At 41.7% G+C, this 18451-nt stretch overlaps 1 protein-coding gene across 1 annotated transcript in view; it reads left to right on the top strand.

Moving 5' to 3' along the window:
- LOC309832455 (general transcription factor II-I repeat domain-containing protein 2) overlaps window positions 1-18451 on the top strand; it is a 53497-nt gene that overhangs the window by 3345 nt on the left and 31701 nt on the right. Inside the window, exons 2-3 of the mRNA XM_082670269.1 lie at window positions 4989-5092; window positions 12179-12317. Of these exons, the coding sequence (XP_082526395.1) occupies window positions 4994-5092; window positions 12179-12317 (238 nt within the window). The 5' untranslated portion in view covers window positions 4989-4993. The remainder of the gene's footprint in view (window positions 1-4988; window positions 5093-12178; window positions 12318-18451) is intronic.

Genomic DNA, 18451 nt, shown 5'->3' with positions numbered 1-18451 from the left:
TGGTACAAGCTCTCATTGTCAAGGATTTTTAACTATTAGAATGCAATGATTTTGTTTCTCAGGGAAATGTCCTCAAGGTGGGAAACCACGTGATTAGCTTATAACCATGGTTCATTAGTTTGGATGTGGTATTGACACATGGTGTGTTCTAAATCATAAAATGTAAAAGACAAAGTTCCTGCCTCCATTTGCTGTTAAGTAAAGGGTGCAAACAAAGCAATAATTATGAAACATACGTTTTTAAAATTATTGCTGGTAGCACAGTTGACACCAACCGATAATAGCTTTTTTGAGTTCCACCTAGTTTCATTCTGCCTGTTATTTTATTCTCTGTTAAAGTTTTGGCATCACAGTCCTCTCAGAGATTACTGTGGTGTAATTACAGATTAGGTGCAAGCATAAGAGCCTGGAATATGCCAGTCCCTTAAGTGGGCTCAGATCTCTGGTGGCTCTCAGTGTGAGCATCTCACAACAGTGTGTCTGGTTCTACTGTTTAAAAATGCGTATTTTTCATACATCATGGCCCCTACACTACATCATTGGATGATTAATGGAAGAAACAATGACCCGTGTCAACACTGCAGGGAAAACTGGCTCTGCAGGATTTAGCAAGAGGTCACAGAGCGGTCACGATGAATCCACTATTCATGTCATCAACATGAGAGTCACCATACTGTGGCTTTGAGGGTTCCAGTAGCTGCTAAGTGACCAGCCAAGTATGTGATAGGCTTTAGAGAGACTGCAAAGTATTAAAGTTATGGCTAGACGACGTGAAATCTAAAGACATATCTATAGATGGCAAAGCTCTAAGAAAAAAGGGAAACCACCACCAAAGAGGGGATGGACGTGTGATAGACAACGCAGAGCCCGCTGGGGGTGGTTGACAGATTTCAGAAGCACTTACCTGAAAAAATGTGTGGTGTCGGCAAAGTTGCATCTGCTGATTAAGAGCTAGAAAAGCCTGTCCCCTAAACAATGAAAGAAATCGTGGAAGAAAAATGTTCTCTCTGGGAAAGATATGTACTGCTTCCTCGGATAATGTTGACCACGCTTGAATTTGCCTTTTGGTATACCTACTTCCATTGTAAGACTCGACTCCGCTGAATGAGACATAGTCTTTTTTTTTTTTTAACAGTGTTTGAATTAGTTAACTCTGAAAGATAATGGTCAAGAATATATTTCTTCATCACAGTTTTAAAAAACAGTAAGGTATTAAAGAGCTTGGTTCCAGGTTTATCTTTAGAACAGTGCAAATTTACCCACGTGAGTCCTTTTTTAAAACAAATATTTTCTTTATTTTAGATAAAAATTGAACACATGTTCACTATATTTGAAAGCTTATTTAAAAATCTTTGTGAGATTTCTGTAACTTCCAATGGGAAAATTATTTTAATATTTCAACAAGTAATGCAGCTGACACGTAAAGATAAAGAAAAGAAATTGGAGTGAAACTCTAGCTTTGCCAATATTTTGCATAAATAAAAATTATTTCAAGTTGGACCTTTTAATATGAAGTAATTTAATCAGAATTCTTTTTTTTTTATAAATTTATTTATTTATTTTTGGCTGAGTTGGGTCATTGTTGCTGCGCGCGGGCTTTCTCTAGTTGCGGTGAGCGGGGGCTACTCTTCGTTGCGGTGCGCGGGCTTCTCATTGCCGTGGATTCTCTTTTTGCAGAGCACGGGCTCTACGTGCGAGGGCTTCAGTAGTTGTGGCACGTGGGCTCAGTAGTTGCGGCTTGCAGGCTCTAGAGCACAGGCTCAGTAGTTGTGGTGTGTGGGCTTAGCTGCTCCGCGGCATGTGGGATCTTCCCGGCCCAGGGCTCAAACCCGTGTCTCCTGCATTGGCAGGCGGATTCTTAACCACTGTGCCACCAGGGAAACCCCCAATTCAGTGGGTTTTTTTTTAATATATGCATGGAGTTGGGCAGTCATCACCACAGTCAAAGTTAGAACATTTTCATCACCCTGAATAGAAACCCTGTACCCTTTAGCTACCCCACCTCCCAGCCCTAAGCAACCACTAATCTACTTTCTGTCTCTATAGATGTCCCTATTCTGGACATTTCATATGCATAGACTCATGTAATATGTGGTTCCCTTGATTTTAAAACGAGGGGGCCCATAGAAGTTCAGAGGTGAAAGGAACCTTCATAGTAAGTGATTGATTTAGTCATAGAGGAGGAACCTGAGGGCCGCTGCCCACTGGGGTCCCGGAACAGGTTGGTGGTCTGGGGAACCCACAACCTGGCTTTCCTGGCCCCTGCTTCTGTGAGGACCAGCCCATCATGCCTCATGCCCTGTAAGCTTGCGTCACCAGCCTAACTTGGTGTGTCCTCTGGTGTTCACTGTTAATGCCACTGTGTGATAGCAGTTTCTTTCTGGCAAAGGGAGCAGGAGAGGATGTAGCCACCGGGTTAGGGGTGCAGGGAATGTTCCATGAACAGCGTTGACTAAGGACTATCCAGGGAGGACTTTGCTGGTGATCCAGTGTCTAAGACTCTGCGCTCCCAATGCAGGGGGCCTGGGTTCGATCCCTGGTCAGGGAACTAGATCCCACATGCCACAACTGAAGATTCTGCATGCTGCAACTAAAAAGAGATCCTGCACGTGGCAACAAAGATCCCGTGGCCGCAACTAAGACCTGGCACAGCCAAATAAATAAATAAATTTTTTTTTTTTAAAAAAGGACTATTCAGGGAAATGACCTCTTGGGACAGGCAAAGAACAGTTCAGTGAATTTCTGTTGTAATCCAGATACAGCCGTTTCTAGAGAGCAGAAAGCCCCAAATGAAATGCATCCTTCCCCATCAAGCCTGAGGGGACTCAGTCCCCTCCAGCGTTCTTACCATCAAAAAGTACTAAAATGCTCTTGAAAAGTTCTGGTAATGAATAGGACCTCTCCTCGCCTGTGGCATCCCCACGGGCTGTTGGTATGGTGTCCCTCCCATTTCTTAACACACACTGAATGTGATTGACATAACAGATCTACAGCCATTGAAGGTGAGAAGTGGAAACAGCAGTAGGCAGGAAGTTGCCCAGCGTCTAGCTTTTCATGGACAAATCAACATGTTTGTAACCTGAGAATACATCTGCTCCTTTTTCTCTGTCTGGGATAATAAAGGGAAAATAAGAATTATGAATGAAAATATTCTGCGCTCCCAAAGAATCAGGATAGGGCATAATCTAAGTGCATAGTCTGGTAAGTGGCAAAAATAGCGTGCCTTTGCTGTTTCATGCTTTGTGATACCCATTTCTTCGGCCTGCTGTACTAAGTGATGATCATGGAATCGAGATGCTAGAGGAAAGAGTTTCTAAGACTTAACACGTGTCCTTCGTGGTGCTGCTTTTGCTGCTTTTTCTGACTCCAGCTCTGTGGGAATAGAGTCCTTGTTATGACAAACAACATTCACAGACTTCTATCTGTTCTCAAATATGGGTGTGATAACAAGTGTCAAGGAGTGTCAAAGTCTTGATATTAAGATAATTATTTAAAAGCTTCAAATTGGGACTGCCCTGGCAGTCCAGTGGTTAGGACTCCGCGCTTCCACTGCAGGGGGCAGGGGTTCGATCCCTGGTCGGGGAACTAAGATCCTGCAAGCCTCGCAGCGTGCCTAAGTAAATAAATATTTTTAAAAATAAATAAATAAAATAAAGTCCTCAAATTGAAGTATATTTCCTCACCTGTTCATGCCCAGGTCTTGCCTGTTAATTTATGTTCCTGGTATGATGTCACACTCTCATGTTCTATTTCATAATAGGGAAAGTTATAAAAAAATTTTAAGTCAAACAATTTGCATCCTAATGGCTCTGTACATGCTAGTCTACGTTCTTTCTTTCTCAGGAAGACCTCAGCTCTAACTTAAGAGATCCTCAAGGATCCTCAAGTGTCTTCAGAAGATCTAGATAGATGAGTAGTTATATTTTTAGAATTCCTTTTCAGCCTGCTATATCCCTCCAGATTGGCTAGGGTAGGCGATGGTTAAAAACACCACCAGATTTTGGTGCGTTCAAGGAGCAAGAATTTATTCCTTGCTTGCCCTAGAGGTCTCTTGTGATTGGCTGTGGGTCTGATCCACAGTTTCCCCAATCTGGAACCCAACCATATGGAACGTGGCAGATCCATTGCAGAGCAAGGAGTGTGGCAGGAACCTCTGCGTGGAAGTGACGTCATTTCCCTGACATCCTCGGCCAAGGCAAGGCACGCAGCCACATACCTTCAAGTGGGCAAGGAATTGAACCACAGGCTCTGAAAGAAACGTTTGCGAATATTTCTGAATAGCCTTATAGGACCACCGTACTTCACCCCCGTAGATCTTTAGGCTTCCTCCCACATACATATTTATGTTGATCTGTTTATCTTTTGCTTACAAACATAATTAAGCCAGCTATTGCAGGGGCAGGACACGATGACAAGTGCTTACATTGTATGCTCTAGTTCAAAGAACTCTTTTTATGATGTTAAAGAAATTTTGCAAAGAAACTTTTTAATGCTCACTTGATTTAGAGTCTGGGGAAAATTAGAATGAGCTTTCATGGAGAAGTCCTCGCAGGAAAAGGAAGGAAGGGATCTTCTCTTCCCATCTGTAATGCCACAAAGCCACTTCTCTCCTTTTCCTGTGTATGTGGACCAGAATGTGGTGCCCGACATGGTTGTGCTGAAATCTGACAACACAACACGGGATCAGTAAAGGACCTTCCTTACCTTCCTTCCTCCTCGTCTGGGAAATAGTTAACATGCCTCTCTAGCATACCTGAATTTATTTTATGAGAAGGTGATATCTAGGTTTAGTGGAAAATACACTATGGAAAGTTAGCATTGCTCTACAGAGATCTTAGGCAAAGCACTTACTGTCTCTAAGTGTCGGTTTCTTCACCTTTAAAGGAAGGGTTGAACTAGGTCACCTGTGAGGACCCTCACAGCTCTAAACATGTCGAGCAGGACACTGAATTTCTACCACTCACTTTCCTAATACTTCTCTTTCCTAGGGATCATGGCCCAAGTAGCAATGTCCACCCTGCCCATCACAAATGAGGAGTCCTCGGAGAGCAGGATGGTGGTGACGTTCCTCGTGTCTGCCCTTGAGTCCATGGTGAGATGGCTTCGCAGTTCTATAAAATGTCACGTGGTTGGATCCCTGCCGAGCAGAACGGTGGAGCACTTCACCGACACTTTTGATGTTCAGCTTCAGTGTTACATCCTATCTGTGTGCACATATCCTTTTTTATAGGGGATGATGGGCTTGTCAGATAATTAAGAAATTTTTTTCTTACATTATGGATGGAATTGTATAAATGTAATCTCTCTAGATCTGAAAATTTAATGAAGGCCCCTCCGTTACCTTGTTTGAGAATACTTTTTGTTTAAAGTCAAAGGTAAATTAATAATCCAGGGGCTTCCCTGGTGGTGCAGTGGTTGAGAATCCACCTGCCAATGCAGGGGACATGGGTTCAAGCCCTGGTGCAGGAGGATCCCACACGCCACGGAGCAACTAAGCCCGTGCGCCACAGCTACTGAGCCCGCGTGCCACAACTACTGAAGCCCGTGCGCCTAGAGCCCATGCTCCGCAACAAGAGAAGCCACAACAATGAGAAGCCCGCACACCACAGTGAAGAGTAGCCCCCGCTCACCGCAACGAAGACCCAACGCAGCCAAAAATAAATAAATAAAATAAATTTTTTAAAAAATTAATAATCCATCGATATGCATCTATTTACATCCAAAGTGTAAAACTTACCTTGTGGGTGAAAATTTGAGGGGAGATTTACGTAACCTCAAAGCATCTGATCACAACATATTGATTAAAAAACGGAACATCAGTAACTTTATAAAAGTAGAGAAACCTGACAGCCACCCCCTTAATCAAGTGACCAAGGGGAACATCAGCAGTAATGGGACGGAGGGACCTCCCGAGCTGCCTGGTGGGAGGAACTGAGGAGGGGCAGTGCCGCGTCCTGGCATTCCTGCCTCCAAGGAGGAAGCATAGGACAAACCCACATTTACGGACATCCTACAGAGTAACTGGGCTGCACTTCCATGAATGTCAGTCTCACGAAAGACAAAGATGGAGATCTGTCTGTTCCAGATGGAAGGAGACTGGAGAGACAGGACAGCCAATACAAAGTGCGACCCTGGACTGGATCCTGGACCAGAAAAAAATCTAGAGAGAGATTTACGTTTTCTATATAGAACACTATTGGGTCCATTGGCAAAATACCAAACACACAGGTAACTCACTCACATACACACACGCATACCTAGACCCATCATATTTAAACTGTAGAAAACCAACTATAAAGAGAAAATTTTAAAGCAACTTAGGGTAAACTGAATAACGGCCCCCAAAGATGTCCTGTCCTCATCCCCAGAGCCTGTGAACGTTACCTTATTTGGCAAAAGAAAGTTTACAGATGTGACTAAGCTAAGGATCTTGAGATGGGAGATTGTCCTAGATTATCTGAGGGTAAATAAAAATGTTAAAAAAAAAACAACAACCCTGGAATGAATTTTTTTAAAAGCATCAGACCTATTTGAAGAGAACTAGAAATATCTTACCCCAGAACTGACCACATTCCTTCTTTTGATAAATATTCATAAAGCAGCTCCTATATGTCAAGGTCTTCTAGGTGCTGGGGCCAGAAGACTTGAGAAGACAGATAAGGTCCCCCTCACATAGATTTCATGTTCTACTTGGGGAGACAGACAATAAACAAAGTCTGTGTGTGTGTATCAGTAAATATAATATTATTTTAAAATGAGGGTCAGGGGGACTTCCCTTGTGGTCCAGTGGCTAAGACTCTGTACTCCCAATGCAGGGGGCCTGGGTTCGATCCCTGCTCGGGGAACTAGATCCCACACACATGCCGCAACTAAAGATCCCACATGCCACAACTAAGACCTGCACAGCCAAGTAAATAAATAAATATATTTTTTTAAATAATTAATAAAACAAGGGTCAGAAAACAGAGGTTTAGGGGAGAGAACAGATGGTTAAGGGGGGTGGTCTGGGAGAAGTTCTCTGGGCAGCTGCCCTTTATGCAAAGACCTAGATGAAGTGAGGAAGTGAGTCAGACCAGTATCTGGGGGCAGAGTGTTCAAAGCACCAAGAACAGCTTGTGCAAAGGCCCCTTGGCAGGAACAAGTTTGGTGTTTTCAAGGAGTACCAAGAAGTCCAGTAACACTGGAGCAGAGTGAGGAAAGAAGATGTGGTCAGAGGTCAAGTACAAGAGGCTGCTACTTCCCTGGCAGTCCACTGGTTAAGACGCTGTGCTCCCAATGCCAGGGGTCACGGGCTCAGTCCCTGGTCGGGGTAACTAAGATTCCCGCATGTCACACGGTGCAGCCAAAAAAAAAAGAGGCAGCTAGTGACCAGATCATATCAAGACTGGGACTGTTTCCCTCAGGTAGTGGGAAGGCATTGGAAGGTTTTGAGCAAAGGAGTGATGGCAGTGGCGGGGGGTGTTTGTGTCAACAGTCGATGACTGTGGAACACGAGTGGAAGCAGGGAGACCAGTTTGCAGGCCATGGTTCATGTGGGAGGTTTTGGTGGCCTGGACTAGGGTGGGAGTGGCGGAGATAAGAAGCGATGGGACCACAAAGATCTGATGAAGGTAGAGTTGCTAGGACTTACCAATGGATTGGATGGGAGCTATGACATTTTCTTGAGAAAATCAAGTTTTGTGTGTGTGGTAGGATATGTGTATATATATATAATATATATATATATATTATATATATATATATATATACACACATGACGTAAAATTTACCATCTTCACCATTTTTAAGTGTACAGTTCAGTGGCATTAAGTACGTTCACACTGTTGTGTGACCCTCACCACTGCCCATCTCCAGAACTTCTTCATCTTCTTAAACTGAAACTCTGCCCTCATTAAACAGTTATTCTCACTCACCCCTTCCTCAAGCTTTCAGAAACCGAGGTGTGTGTGTGTGTGTTTTAATAAAATGTTATCGTACTTAGGAATACTTTTACTATTTACAGAAAAGCTGGAGACTTCCCTGGTGGTCCAGTGGTTAGGACTCTGTGCTTTCACTGCAGGGGGCCAGGGTTCGATCCCTGGTTGGGGAAATAAGATCCCACAAGCCACGTGGCCTGGCCCAAAACATAAATAAATAAAAGCTGTAAAGATCATACAGAGAGCCCCCACATACTCCTCACCCATAACTTACATAACTGTGGTACGTTATATGTAACTATGGTACATTTGCCAAAACTAATAGATCAATACCGTACATCACTATTAACCAACTCCAGACTTCACTCGAATTTCATCAGCTTTTCCACTGATGTCCTTTTTCTGCTCCAGGCTCCACCCTGTGATCCCACATGGCATTTAATCATCCTGTCCCGTTAGGCTCCGCTGATCTGCGACAGTTTCTCAATCTCTTTTTTTTTTTTTTTTTTTTTTGCGGTACGCGGGCCTCTCACTGTTGTGGTCTCTCCTGTTGCGGAGCACAGGCTCCGGACGCGCAGGCTCAGCGGCCATGGCTCACGGGCCCAGCCGCTCCGCGGCATGTGGGATCTTCCCGGACAGGGGCACGAACCCGTGTCCCCTGCATCGGCAGGCGGACTCTCAACTACTGCACCACCAGGGAAGCCCTCCTCTTATTTTTGATGACTTTGACAGTTCTGCAGAGTTCCGGTCAGGTATTTTATCGAATCTCCTTCCGTTTGGGTTTCTCTGATGTAGCCCTCCTGTTTAGACCAGGGTTATGGAGTTTTGGAAAGAAGACCGGAGAGGTGAGATGCCTCATCTTCTCATCACATCGCATCAGGGGTGCGTGGCACCAACGCGTCACTGGTGAGGCTCACCTGGATCACTGGGTCAGGGTGGCACGATGGTATAAAAGAATTTATACCCTTTGAGTCAGGTGTGCCACTGACATGATTCCAGCCCATGGAAATAAACGTGTACGGAAATGTTTACATCCTCGGAATTTTTTTTTGAGGTATAATTGACATACAACTCAGATGTTTATTGTAGTGTCATTTGTAACAGGAAAATAACTTCAGTAATGTAATGGTTAACCTATGGCATATACATAGGATAGAATATTATATATTCATTCAAAAATCATGTTTTTCAGGATTATAAATGCTCAGAAATAATGAAAAGTGAATAAAGCAGGATGCCAACCTATATACAGTAGAATGTTTCTAATTTTGTTTTTAAAAATTGTGTGTGCATATTTTAAAATGTGAATAGTGGGTAATTTTAGGTAATGGAATTAGAGGTGATTTCTTTTTCTGTGTACTTTTCTGTATCTGCTAAAATTTTTGTAACAGCATATATCATAATGAGAAAAAAATGCTTTTAAAAAGATATTTTCTACCAATGATGACCTAAGTAAGACTAAAGATTGATAACTTCACCTAACACCAGATTCTATACTTTAGATAAAGAGCTGAATTTTTGGTTCATTTGACACAGAGATAGATTTGCCATGAAGTTAATGGAACTTAAAAGCTTCTGGGCACCTGCCTTGCACTGGCCACTTCCATGGCCTTGGGGGATCCTAGCAACACATGCACATATGTTTTTGTAAAATTTGCTGAAGTGAGATCTTTTCACCACATCAGTTAAGGTTGCTGTCTCCTGTTCTGCCTTCCTCTTTCTGTCACAGCCCTGTGTTAACTTCCTCTTGCTCCTATAACAAATTACACAAACTTAGAGGCTTTAAACGCCACACATTTATCTGACGACGGTTCTGGAGTTCAGAAGGCAGAAAGTGGGTTTTACAGAGCTAAAATCAAGGTGTCAACAGGCTGTGCTCCTTCTGGAGGCTCCCAGGGAGAAACTGTGCCTTGCCCTTCCCAGCTCCTCGGGCTGGAATTCCTTGACCTGTGGTTCCTTCCAGCAAGGGCACCAATGTGCCCTTGGATTCCCTTGTCATCCCCTTCTGCCTCCTTCTTTTTATACTAGGATCCTTGTGGTTTCATTAGGGGACCCCTGTGGCCCCACCCAGATAATCAAGATTATCTCATCTCGGGCTTCCCTGGTGGTGCAGTGGTTAACAATGCGCCTGCCGATGCAGGGGACACGGGTTCGAGCCCTGGTCCAGGAAGATCCCACATGCCGCAGAGCAACTAAGCCCGTGGGCCACAACTACTGAAGCCTGCGTGCCTAGAGCCCATGTTCTGCAACAAGAGAAGCCACTGCAATGAGAAGCCTGCACACAGCAACGAAGACCCAAGGCAGCCAAAAATAAATAAATTAATTAAATTTTGAAAACCTTTAATTAAAAAAAAAAAAGACAATCTCATCTCAAGATCCTAACTGTAATCACATCTGCAAAGTCCCTTTTGCCTGTAAGGTAACATAACAGGCTCTGGGGATTAGGACGTAGACATCTTTAGGGGCCATTATTCTGCCCCCCATAAGCCACTGTGTCAGGTGATGTTTGAGTGGAGATGGGCATTTTGGGAGTCTCAAGAAGGGGAAGCTGGGTTGGAGATTACATTTAGTTTTAGTTTAGTGGTAAGTATTACGTGGCTTGATGTTATTTCTGTGTCTGGGTAAATTATTGCTAGATGTCCTGGTATAGGAACGGTTTCCAGGAATAATCCGATGGTTGACTGTCAACTCTTCCGGTAACTCGACATCAAGGGACAAGACCCGAGGTCATATTGTGGTGTGAACATGTTCCCAACTCCAAAAGTATGTGGGTAGTAGAGGGGAAACAAGGTTTTAAATGTACAGAGCCAGCAGCTAGTCTGTGGAAAATTCTTCCAGTCATTAAATGGGTGTAATTGTCAACAGAGGATTTGTTTTTCATCGATGCGTTGTCAAAACAGAAGTTCCCTCTGGTCAGGAAGATACTCAGTAACATAGCGTATTCAGTTATAAATACACCAAACATTCTTTTAAATTGTTGAAAGGAGCTACATAAAGTAGAATTTATCAGAATTCTTGTCTGTAGCACCACGAAGAACAGCAAGTGTGTCTGTGGTATGAATTTTCATGTTTCATTTATCCTTATCATCAATAATAAAAAGGTAATCAATCACGTTGGAGGAAACATTAAATTATCTCTATTCTCTCCATAGAAAATGATATTATGAAATTTTTGTCACAGGAAGAGGCAAAGAGTCTGCAGCCAAAGATGTAGGGGAAAAAGGCATATGAGACAGGCGTGTCAGGTGTCAGGCGGTCAAGATTCTGCATTCAGTTCCAACATGGGTGTTTTCCCCACACTAACAAGCAATTCTTAGACACCAGCTGGGTGTCCTACCATTCACCTCAATCCTGACACTATTTACCTAGAGAGAGCGTCAGATTCCACAGGTTAAGGGCTCAGTCCTACAAGACTGTCTTCCCTACCCCTCCCCCAACTTCAGATGCCATTGGCAAGCCCGCATCGTCACCTGTGCTTCTGACCAACCCGCTATAGATTGGAGGGTCCCACATGCCCCTCCTCGGGTTCAATTAATTTGCTAGAGCTGCTCACAGAACTCAGAGAAGCATTTGATTTACTAGACTGTTATAAAAGGATCTATATAACTCAAGGACAGAAAGATGGGAGAGATGCACAAGGCAAGGTGTGGGGAAAGGGGAACAGAGCTTCCATGCCCTCTCCAGGTGCACCACTCTCCCTAAATCTCCACTTGTTCATCAATCCTTTTGTCTTTTCCTTCATTACCTAGGGATGATGGATTAAACCACTGGCCATTGATTCAATCTACAGTCCGTCTCCCCTCCCCAGAGGTCAGGGGGGGTGGGACTGAAAGTTCCCACCTTCTAATCACCTGGTTGGTTTTCCCAGCAGCCAGCCCCCATCCTTAGGCTGGTCCCAAAGTCACCTCATTAACAAAGCAAAAGACACCTTTATCTCACTCTTAGAAAATTCCAAGGGTTTTAGGAGCTTTGTGCCAGAAACAGTGGAAGATAACCAAATATATACATTTCTTATTATAAATTACAAACATCATCACAGGTGCTGAATAAAAATATTCTTCTCACGGTTTTATGATGTTAATGGTATTTGCTTGATAAAATTTGTTTTGTTTTGTTTTTTCTTGGTGGTTTTTCTCATTCTAAAGAAATATTTGTTTTGTACCTAATTTTGTACTTTTTTTCTTAAGGCAGACCTCACAGGCCCCACAAAAATCCAGATCTGCCCTTGCAGATAACATTTTATTCTTTTTTTTCCATTTCAGTGTAAAGAACTGGCCAAGTCCAAGGCAGAAGTGGCCTGCATTGCAATGTATGAAACAGACGTGTTTGTCGTTGGAACAGAGAAAGGACGTGCTTTTATCAATGCCAGAACGGATTTGCAGAAGGATTTTGCAAAATACTGTAGGTGTTAACAATTTTATCCTTTGTATTCATAAATCTTAGAATTTTGGCAGGCAAGACTTATGTATTATTTTCTTCTAAGATGTCATAAGCATTATCCTAAAAATGGTTCTGACACATCCCTTTGACTTAGCAAAACACTGAGTCCAAGAAACATGGTCAATGTATTTTACACTGTATCCTCAGCAGGGCCCTGCTTTTGTAGAATACATTTGAAGAACATAGAGGAAACTGTCTTTCATTCCTAAAATAAAACCAAATGGAACAAAAATACTCTTATTTTACTCCTTCCCAAAGGAAAGGGAGAAACTCCTTCAAGGCCTATTCGGTTTTTCTTTCAGCTAATAGCCATTATACTCCTTTGTCTTTTTTTTTTTTTTTAATGTGGGACTTTCGGAGCCTTCAATGTGCCAATATGTGTTACAAGGAGCATTAGTGAGCATATGTGGTCATCTGTGAGCTAAACTAGTCTAGTGTGTTAAAACCTACATGCTGTATAATGATTATCTCTACCACTGTAGGTCATCTGCCAGGTATTGAATTAGCAATTTTGTATTCCCTGGAACCAAGAAAGGGAAAAAAAAAAAAGTTTATCGTGTGTGTGTGTGTGTGTGTGTGTGTGTGTGTGTGTGTGTGTGTGTGTGTGTGTGTGTGTGTGTGTGTGTGTAGGGGGATATGGGTATAGATATATAGATGTCTCCAAGGGTTGGCAAAGGACGTATACCTGCTCTGAATTATGTCATAGAGTTTTCTGCATAGGAAGTCCTCTCAGAGTTTTAAATTGTCTGGCACTCTATATATATCCTCTCTATATATGTATACAGTTGACCCTTGAACAACATGGGTTTGAATTGCACAGGTCCATATATATTTGGAATTTTTTCAATAGTAAATACTACAGTACTACAACATCTGTGGTTAGTTGAATCCACAAATGAGGAACCGTGGATACGGAGGAAACGTGGATACTGAAGGCCGACACTAAATTATACACAGATTTTCACCAGTACCCCTAACCCTCATGTTGTTCAAGGGCCAAGTGTATACCATTTTACTACAAAACAAACCTATATCTATGAAAGATCATACATATATATATATACAGGAGAGAGGATAATTGATTCAGATTGACTTTTAAGACCAAACTTAGGGTCTCTACTATCAAGAAGATTAAAAAACTGAAGCAATCTTTAAATAAGACGGTGAGTATGTAATTGATGAACAAGAAAGGTATGCTCAGATCAGTGTCAACTGCCAACTGGATTTCTAATCGTTGAAATTGAATCACAGATTTTTAAAAAATTTTCACAGTGCATGCTAATTTTTCATATATAAAGTTATTCATATTTCTCTGAATGTGTTTTCTCTCTGTTTTCCTTGATAAATCTTGTAAGGCATTCATCTCTTTTAATTAAATTTCCAATGTGGCAACTTTTGGCTTTGTGATTTTGTCTATTGTTTCTTTGTTTTCTTTGTCATTTATTTCTGCTCTTTATTATTTCCTTATTTAATTGAATTTAATTGCTTTTCTTTACTAGCTTCTTGATTTGGTAGCTTAGGTCATTGAGTTTTTTAAAAAATATTTAAAGTTATAATTTTTCCTTTAGGTTCTGCTTTAGCTGTAATCCTCAGACTTTGATATGTTGTGTTTTATTACGATTTTGTTCAAAGTATTTTCTAAGAACCCTAGTAATTTCTTTTTGACCCATGGTTACTGAGAAGCATGTTGCTTAATTTCCTAATATTTGGAAATTTGGGGATTATTGATTTCTAGTTAAATCCCATTGTGGTCCAAAAACATACTCTGTATGATTTTAATCCTTTTGAGTTTATCAAGACCTAATTTATCACTTAGCACATCATTTATGTTGGTGACTAGTCCATGTAGCCTTGAAAAGAATTTAGATTCTGCAGTTAACAGACCAATCAGGTCAAGTTGTTAAATGTTATTCAGTTCATCTGTATCATTTCCAATTTTCGCCTATTATTTTATCCATCATTGATAGAGGATTGTTAAAATAGCCAACTATATTGCATATCTGTTCCTCCTTTTGGTTAGTACATTTTGCTTCACACATGTTGAAGATATGAATATAAACGTTATTAGACATAAATTTAGGATTGTAATGTTTTCCTGCTGCATTGACCCTTGCTTTCCTCACAAAATATTCCTCTTGCTTTCCTTTATCCTCCTGATCTTGAAGTCTCCTTTGTCTTGTATTAATATAGCCTCACCAGCTTTCTTATGACTAATATTTGCATAGCACAGCCTTTTCTATTCATTTACTTTCAGCTCTCTGTACTTTATATTTAAACTATGTCTCTTGTAAACATGCAGTTAGGTTTTTTTTGTAAAAACCAGTCTGAAAATCTGACTCTTACTTGGATTGTTTCATCCATTTACATTTCATGTCATTATTTATATGGTTTAGTTTAAGCCTTCTATGTTGCTGTTTCTTTTCTGTTCATCTCATATGTTCTTTGTTCCTTTGAGACTACTTTCCTGCGTTATTTTATTTCTTATTTATTTTTTTAATAAATTTATTTTATTTATTTATTTATTTTGGCTGCATTGAGTCCTCGTTGCTGCACGCCTGCTTTCTCTAGTTGTGGCCAGCGGGGGCTACTCTTCATCGTGGTACACGGGCTTCTCATTCTGGTGGCTTCTTTTGTTGTGGAGCACGGGCTCTAGGCACGTGGGCTTCAGTAGTTGTGGCATGCGGACTCAGTAGCTGTGGCTCGTGGGCTCTAGAGCACAGGCTCAGTAGTTGTGGCACATGGGCTTAGTTGCTCTGTGGCATGTGGGATCTTCCCGGACCAGGGATCGAACCCATGTACCCTGCACTGGCAGGTGGATTCTTAACCACTGTGCCACCAGGGAAACTCCCTGTGTTATTTTAGATCGAGAATTTTTTTGTATTATATTTTATCTCCTCTATTGACATTTTAGCTCTTTTAGGTTTTTTTTTTTTTTTGGTTATTCTTGGGATTATAATATGCCCTCCTAATTTGTCACAGTGAACCTAAAATTACGATTTTTCTACTACACCTACAATGTAAGAACCTTAAACAGTATAATTCTGTTTACTTCTGTCTAGCCCTAATATGTTATAAATCCTGCAGTGCCTTATGATGTTTGTTTTAAGTAATCACTTTCCAAAATTTTTTTAAATAATCTTTTATATTTACCTACATATGTACCCTTTCTAATACCCTTTTTTCCTTCTTGTAGCTCTGGATTTCCATCTGGAATTATTTCCCTTCAGCCTGAAGAACTTTCTTTAGCATTTCCTTTAGTGTGGGTCTAATAGTAAGAAACCCTCTCTGATTTTGTTTATCAGAAAATGTATTTACCTTGCCTTCATTTGTGTGTGTGTGTGTGTGTGTGTGTGTGTGTGTGTGTGTGTGTGTGTGTGTGGTTTAAAAAAACCATAAAACTTACCATTAAACCACATTTATGGGTATGGTAGTTCAGTAGTGTTGAGTATATTCACATTGTTGTGAAACAGGTCTCCAGAACTCTTTCATCTTGCAAACCTGAAGCTCTATATCCACTAAATAAACAATTCCCTTTCCCCCACTACCTTGGCCCCTGATAACCACCATTCTCCTTTGTTTCTATGAGTGTGACCATTTCACATACCTCGTCTAAGTGGAATCACAGAGTACTTACACTCCTAACGCCTGGATTATTTTACTTTGGGCGGGCATAACATCCTGAGGTTTCATCCACGTTATAGCATGGAACAGGACTCAGTCTGCCTTCAAACACCTCTAATGAATTTTTCAGTTCAGTTATTGGATTTTTCAGCCCCAGAGGGCCGTTTGGTATTTTTATAGCTCCTCTTTGTCAGTGCCCTCCTTTTGTTCATGTATCATTTAGTTGTCTTTCTATACTCTCTCTTAGTGCATTGAGCATCTTTATTTTAAATTCTTTGTCAGGTAGTTCATAGATCTACATTTCTTTAGAATTGGTGTCTGGAGCTTTATTTTGTTCCTTTGAGTGGACCTTGTTTCCCTGCTTCTCTGTATGCCTTGTAATTTTTTTCCCCCCTGGCATTTTTTCCTGGGCATTTGAAAAGACAACCACCTCTCCCAGTCTTTGCTTACTGGCTCCGTGAGGGGGAAGACCACCCATCGGCCCTGCTGGCTGTTCTAGAACCTCTCAAACCTTTCTGAATCTCTTTCGCCCCCTGGTGTCTCCCACAGAACTGCAGCTCTGAGTTAAGTCAGTGCTCTGAGTCAGGCAAGATATAAATCAGTTCCTCCAGTAACCCCCAGACAAGCCAGAATGTTGGACACACAGTCCACTCTTGTTTCCACGTCAAGGGAGGAGCCCCAGTCTGGGGGTTCCTTCGCAGCTGCTCTGCACTATGCCACGTAGAGGGAGAAGCATGAATAGGCACAGCAAATGCTGCAAACCTTCCTACCCCCGTGCTAACATCTCTTCTTGGTTTTCCAGTGGCTGGTCTGCAGAGTTCTCACAGAGGTGTTCTGGTCCGTATATTGTTAATTTGGTGTATCTGTGGAGGAAGGAAGGCCCATTGCTTCCTAGTCTGCCATCTTGCCAACATCATTCTCCTTGCTTTCGTTTCTGAAGATTTTTTTTTTTTGAAGTATAGTTGATTTACAACATTATGTTAGTTTCAGGTGTATGGCAAAATGATTCAGTTATACATATATTTATATATTCTTTTTGAGATTCTTTTCCATTATGGGTTATTACAAGATATTGAATATAGTTCCCTGTGCCATACAGTAGGTCCTTATTGTTTTTTGAAGACTGCTTTTACTCGATATAGAATCTGGCTTGACAATTTCTTTCCTCCAGCCCTTTTTTTTCTCTTTTGGCCGCATCGCGTGGCTTGCAGGATCTTAGTTCCCCGACTAGGGATTGAACCTGGGCCTTAAGCAGTGCAAGCATGGAGTCCCAACCACTGGACCGCCAGGGAATTCTCTTCCTCCAGCTCTTTCAAAGTTTCATTCCATTTCCTCCTGGTTGCCACTGTTTTAGATAACAAAGTCAGGTTCGAATTCTTATTTTTGTTCCCCTGAAGGTACTGTATCTTTTTCCCTAGCTCTGTCTCATCTTTGGTTTTCAGCAGTTTGTCCATGAAATGCCTATTTATAGCCTTCTTTGTTTTTACCCTACTTGGTCTGTGGAGCTTACTGAATCTGCATGTTGACGTCTTCATCAATGTTGGACATTTTTGGCCATTCATACCTCTTCAAATATTCTGATTCTCTTCTTAATTTACACAGAGAAGGAAATTTGCTATTTAATGTTTTTTTATTTTTTTAATTATCTTTGGCTGCATTGGGTCTTCGTTGCTGCACGCGGGCTTTCTCTAGTTGTGGTGCGGTGGCTTCTCTTGCCGTGGAGCACAGGCTCTAGGCGCGCAGGCTTCAGTAGTTGCAGCACGTGGGCTCTAGGGTGCGCGGGTTTCAGTGGTTGTGGCTCACGGGCTCTAGAGCACAGGCTCAGTAGTTGTGGCGCACGGGCTTAGTTGCTCCACGGCATGTGGGATCTTCCAGGACTAGGGTTTTAACCCGTGTCCCCTGCATTGGCAGGCGGATTCTTAACCACTGTGCCATCAGGGAAGTCTGGCAGGTGGATTCTTAACCACTGCATCACCAGGGAAGTCCAGAAATTTGCTATTTATTGTCTCACAAGTCATTAAGGCTCTGTTCCTTTCCCCCCCACTTTTTCTTTTTGTATTCAAGTTTCAGATTGGATAGTTTCTATTGGCATTTCTTTGAGGGCACTGATTCTTCCTTCAGCCGTATCCAGGGTGCTGTTAAGTCCATCTGGTGAAATTTTCATTTCTGATTATTTTCCATTTCTAAAATTGCATTTTCTTTCTTCCTTCTGTGGTTAACATTTTCATTTCTCTGTTGCAATTTCCCTTATATTAATTTGTTGTGTTCACCACCCCTATAAAAAGTCTTTCATGTGTTTATAGCAGTTGTTTTAGTCCTTATCTGGTAATTTCAACATCTGGGTCATTTCTGGTTCTGCGTCTATAGATTTTTTTTTTCTGTCTTGGTCACGGGTCACATTTTCCTGCTTCTTCACATTCCTACTAATCTTTCATTTTATACTGGGTATTATGCGTGATATGTTGTAAAAACCT

The sequence above is a fragment of the Grampus griseus genome (genome assembly GCF_964374135.1).
Source record: "Grampus griseus genome assembly, chromosome: 14".
Classification (NCBI taxonomy): Eukaryota; Metazoa; Chordata; class Mammalia; order Artiodactyla; family Delphinidae; genus Grampus; species Grampus griseus.
The sequence above is the reverse complement of the archived record's forward strand: the minus strand, read 5'-3'. Positions and strand labels throughout refer to the sequence as shown.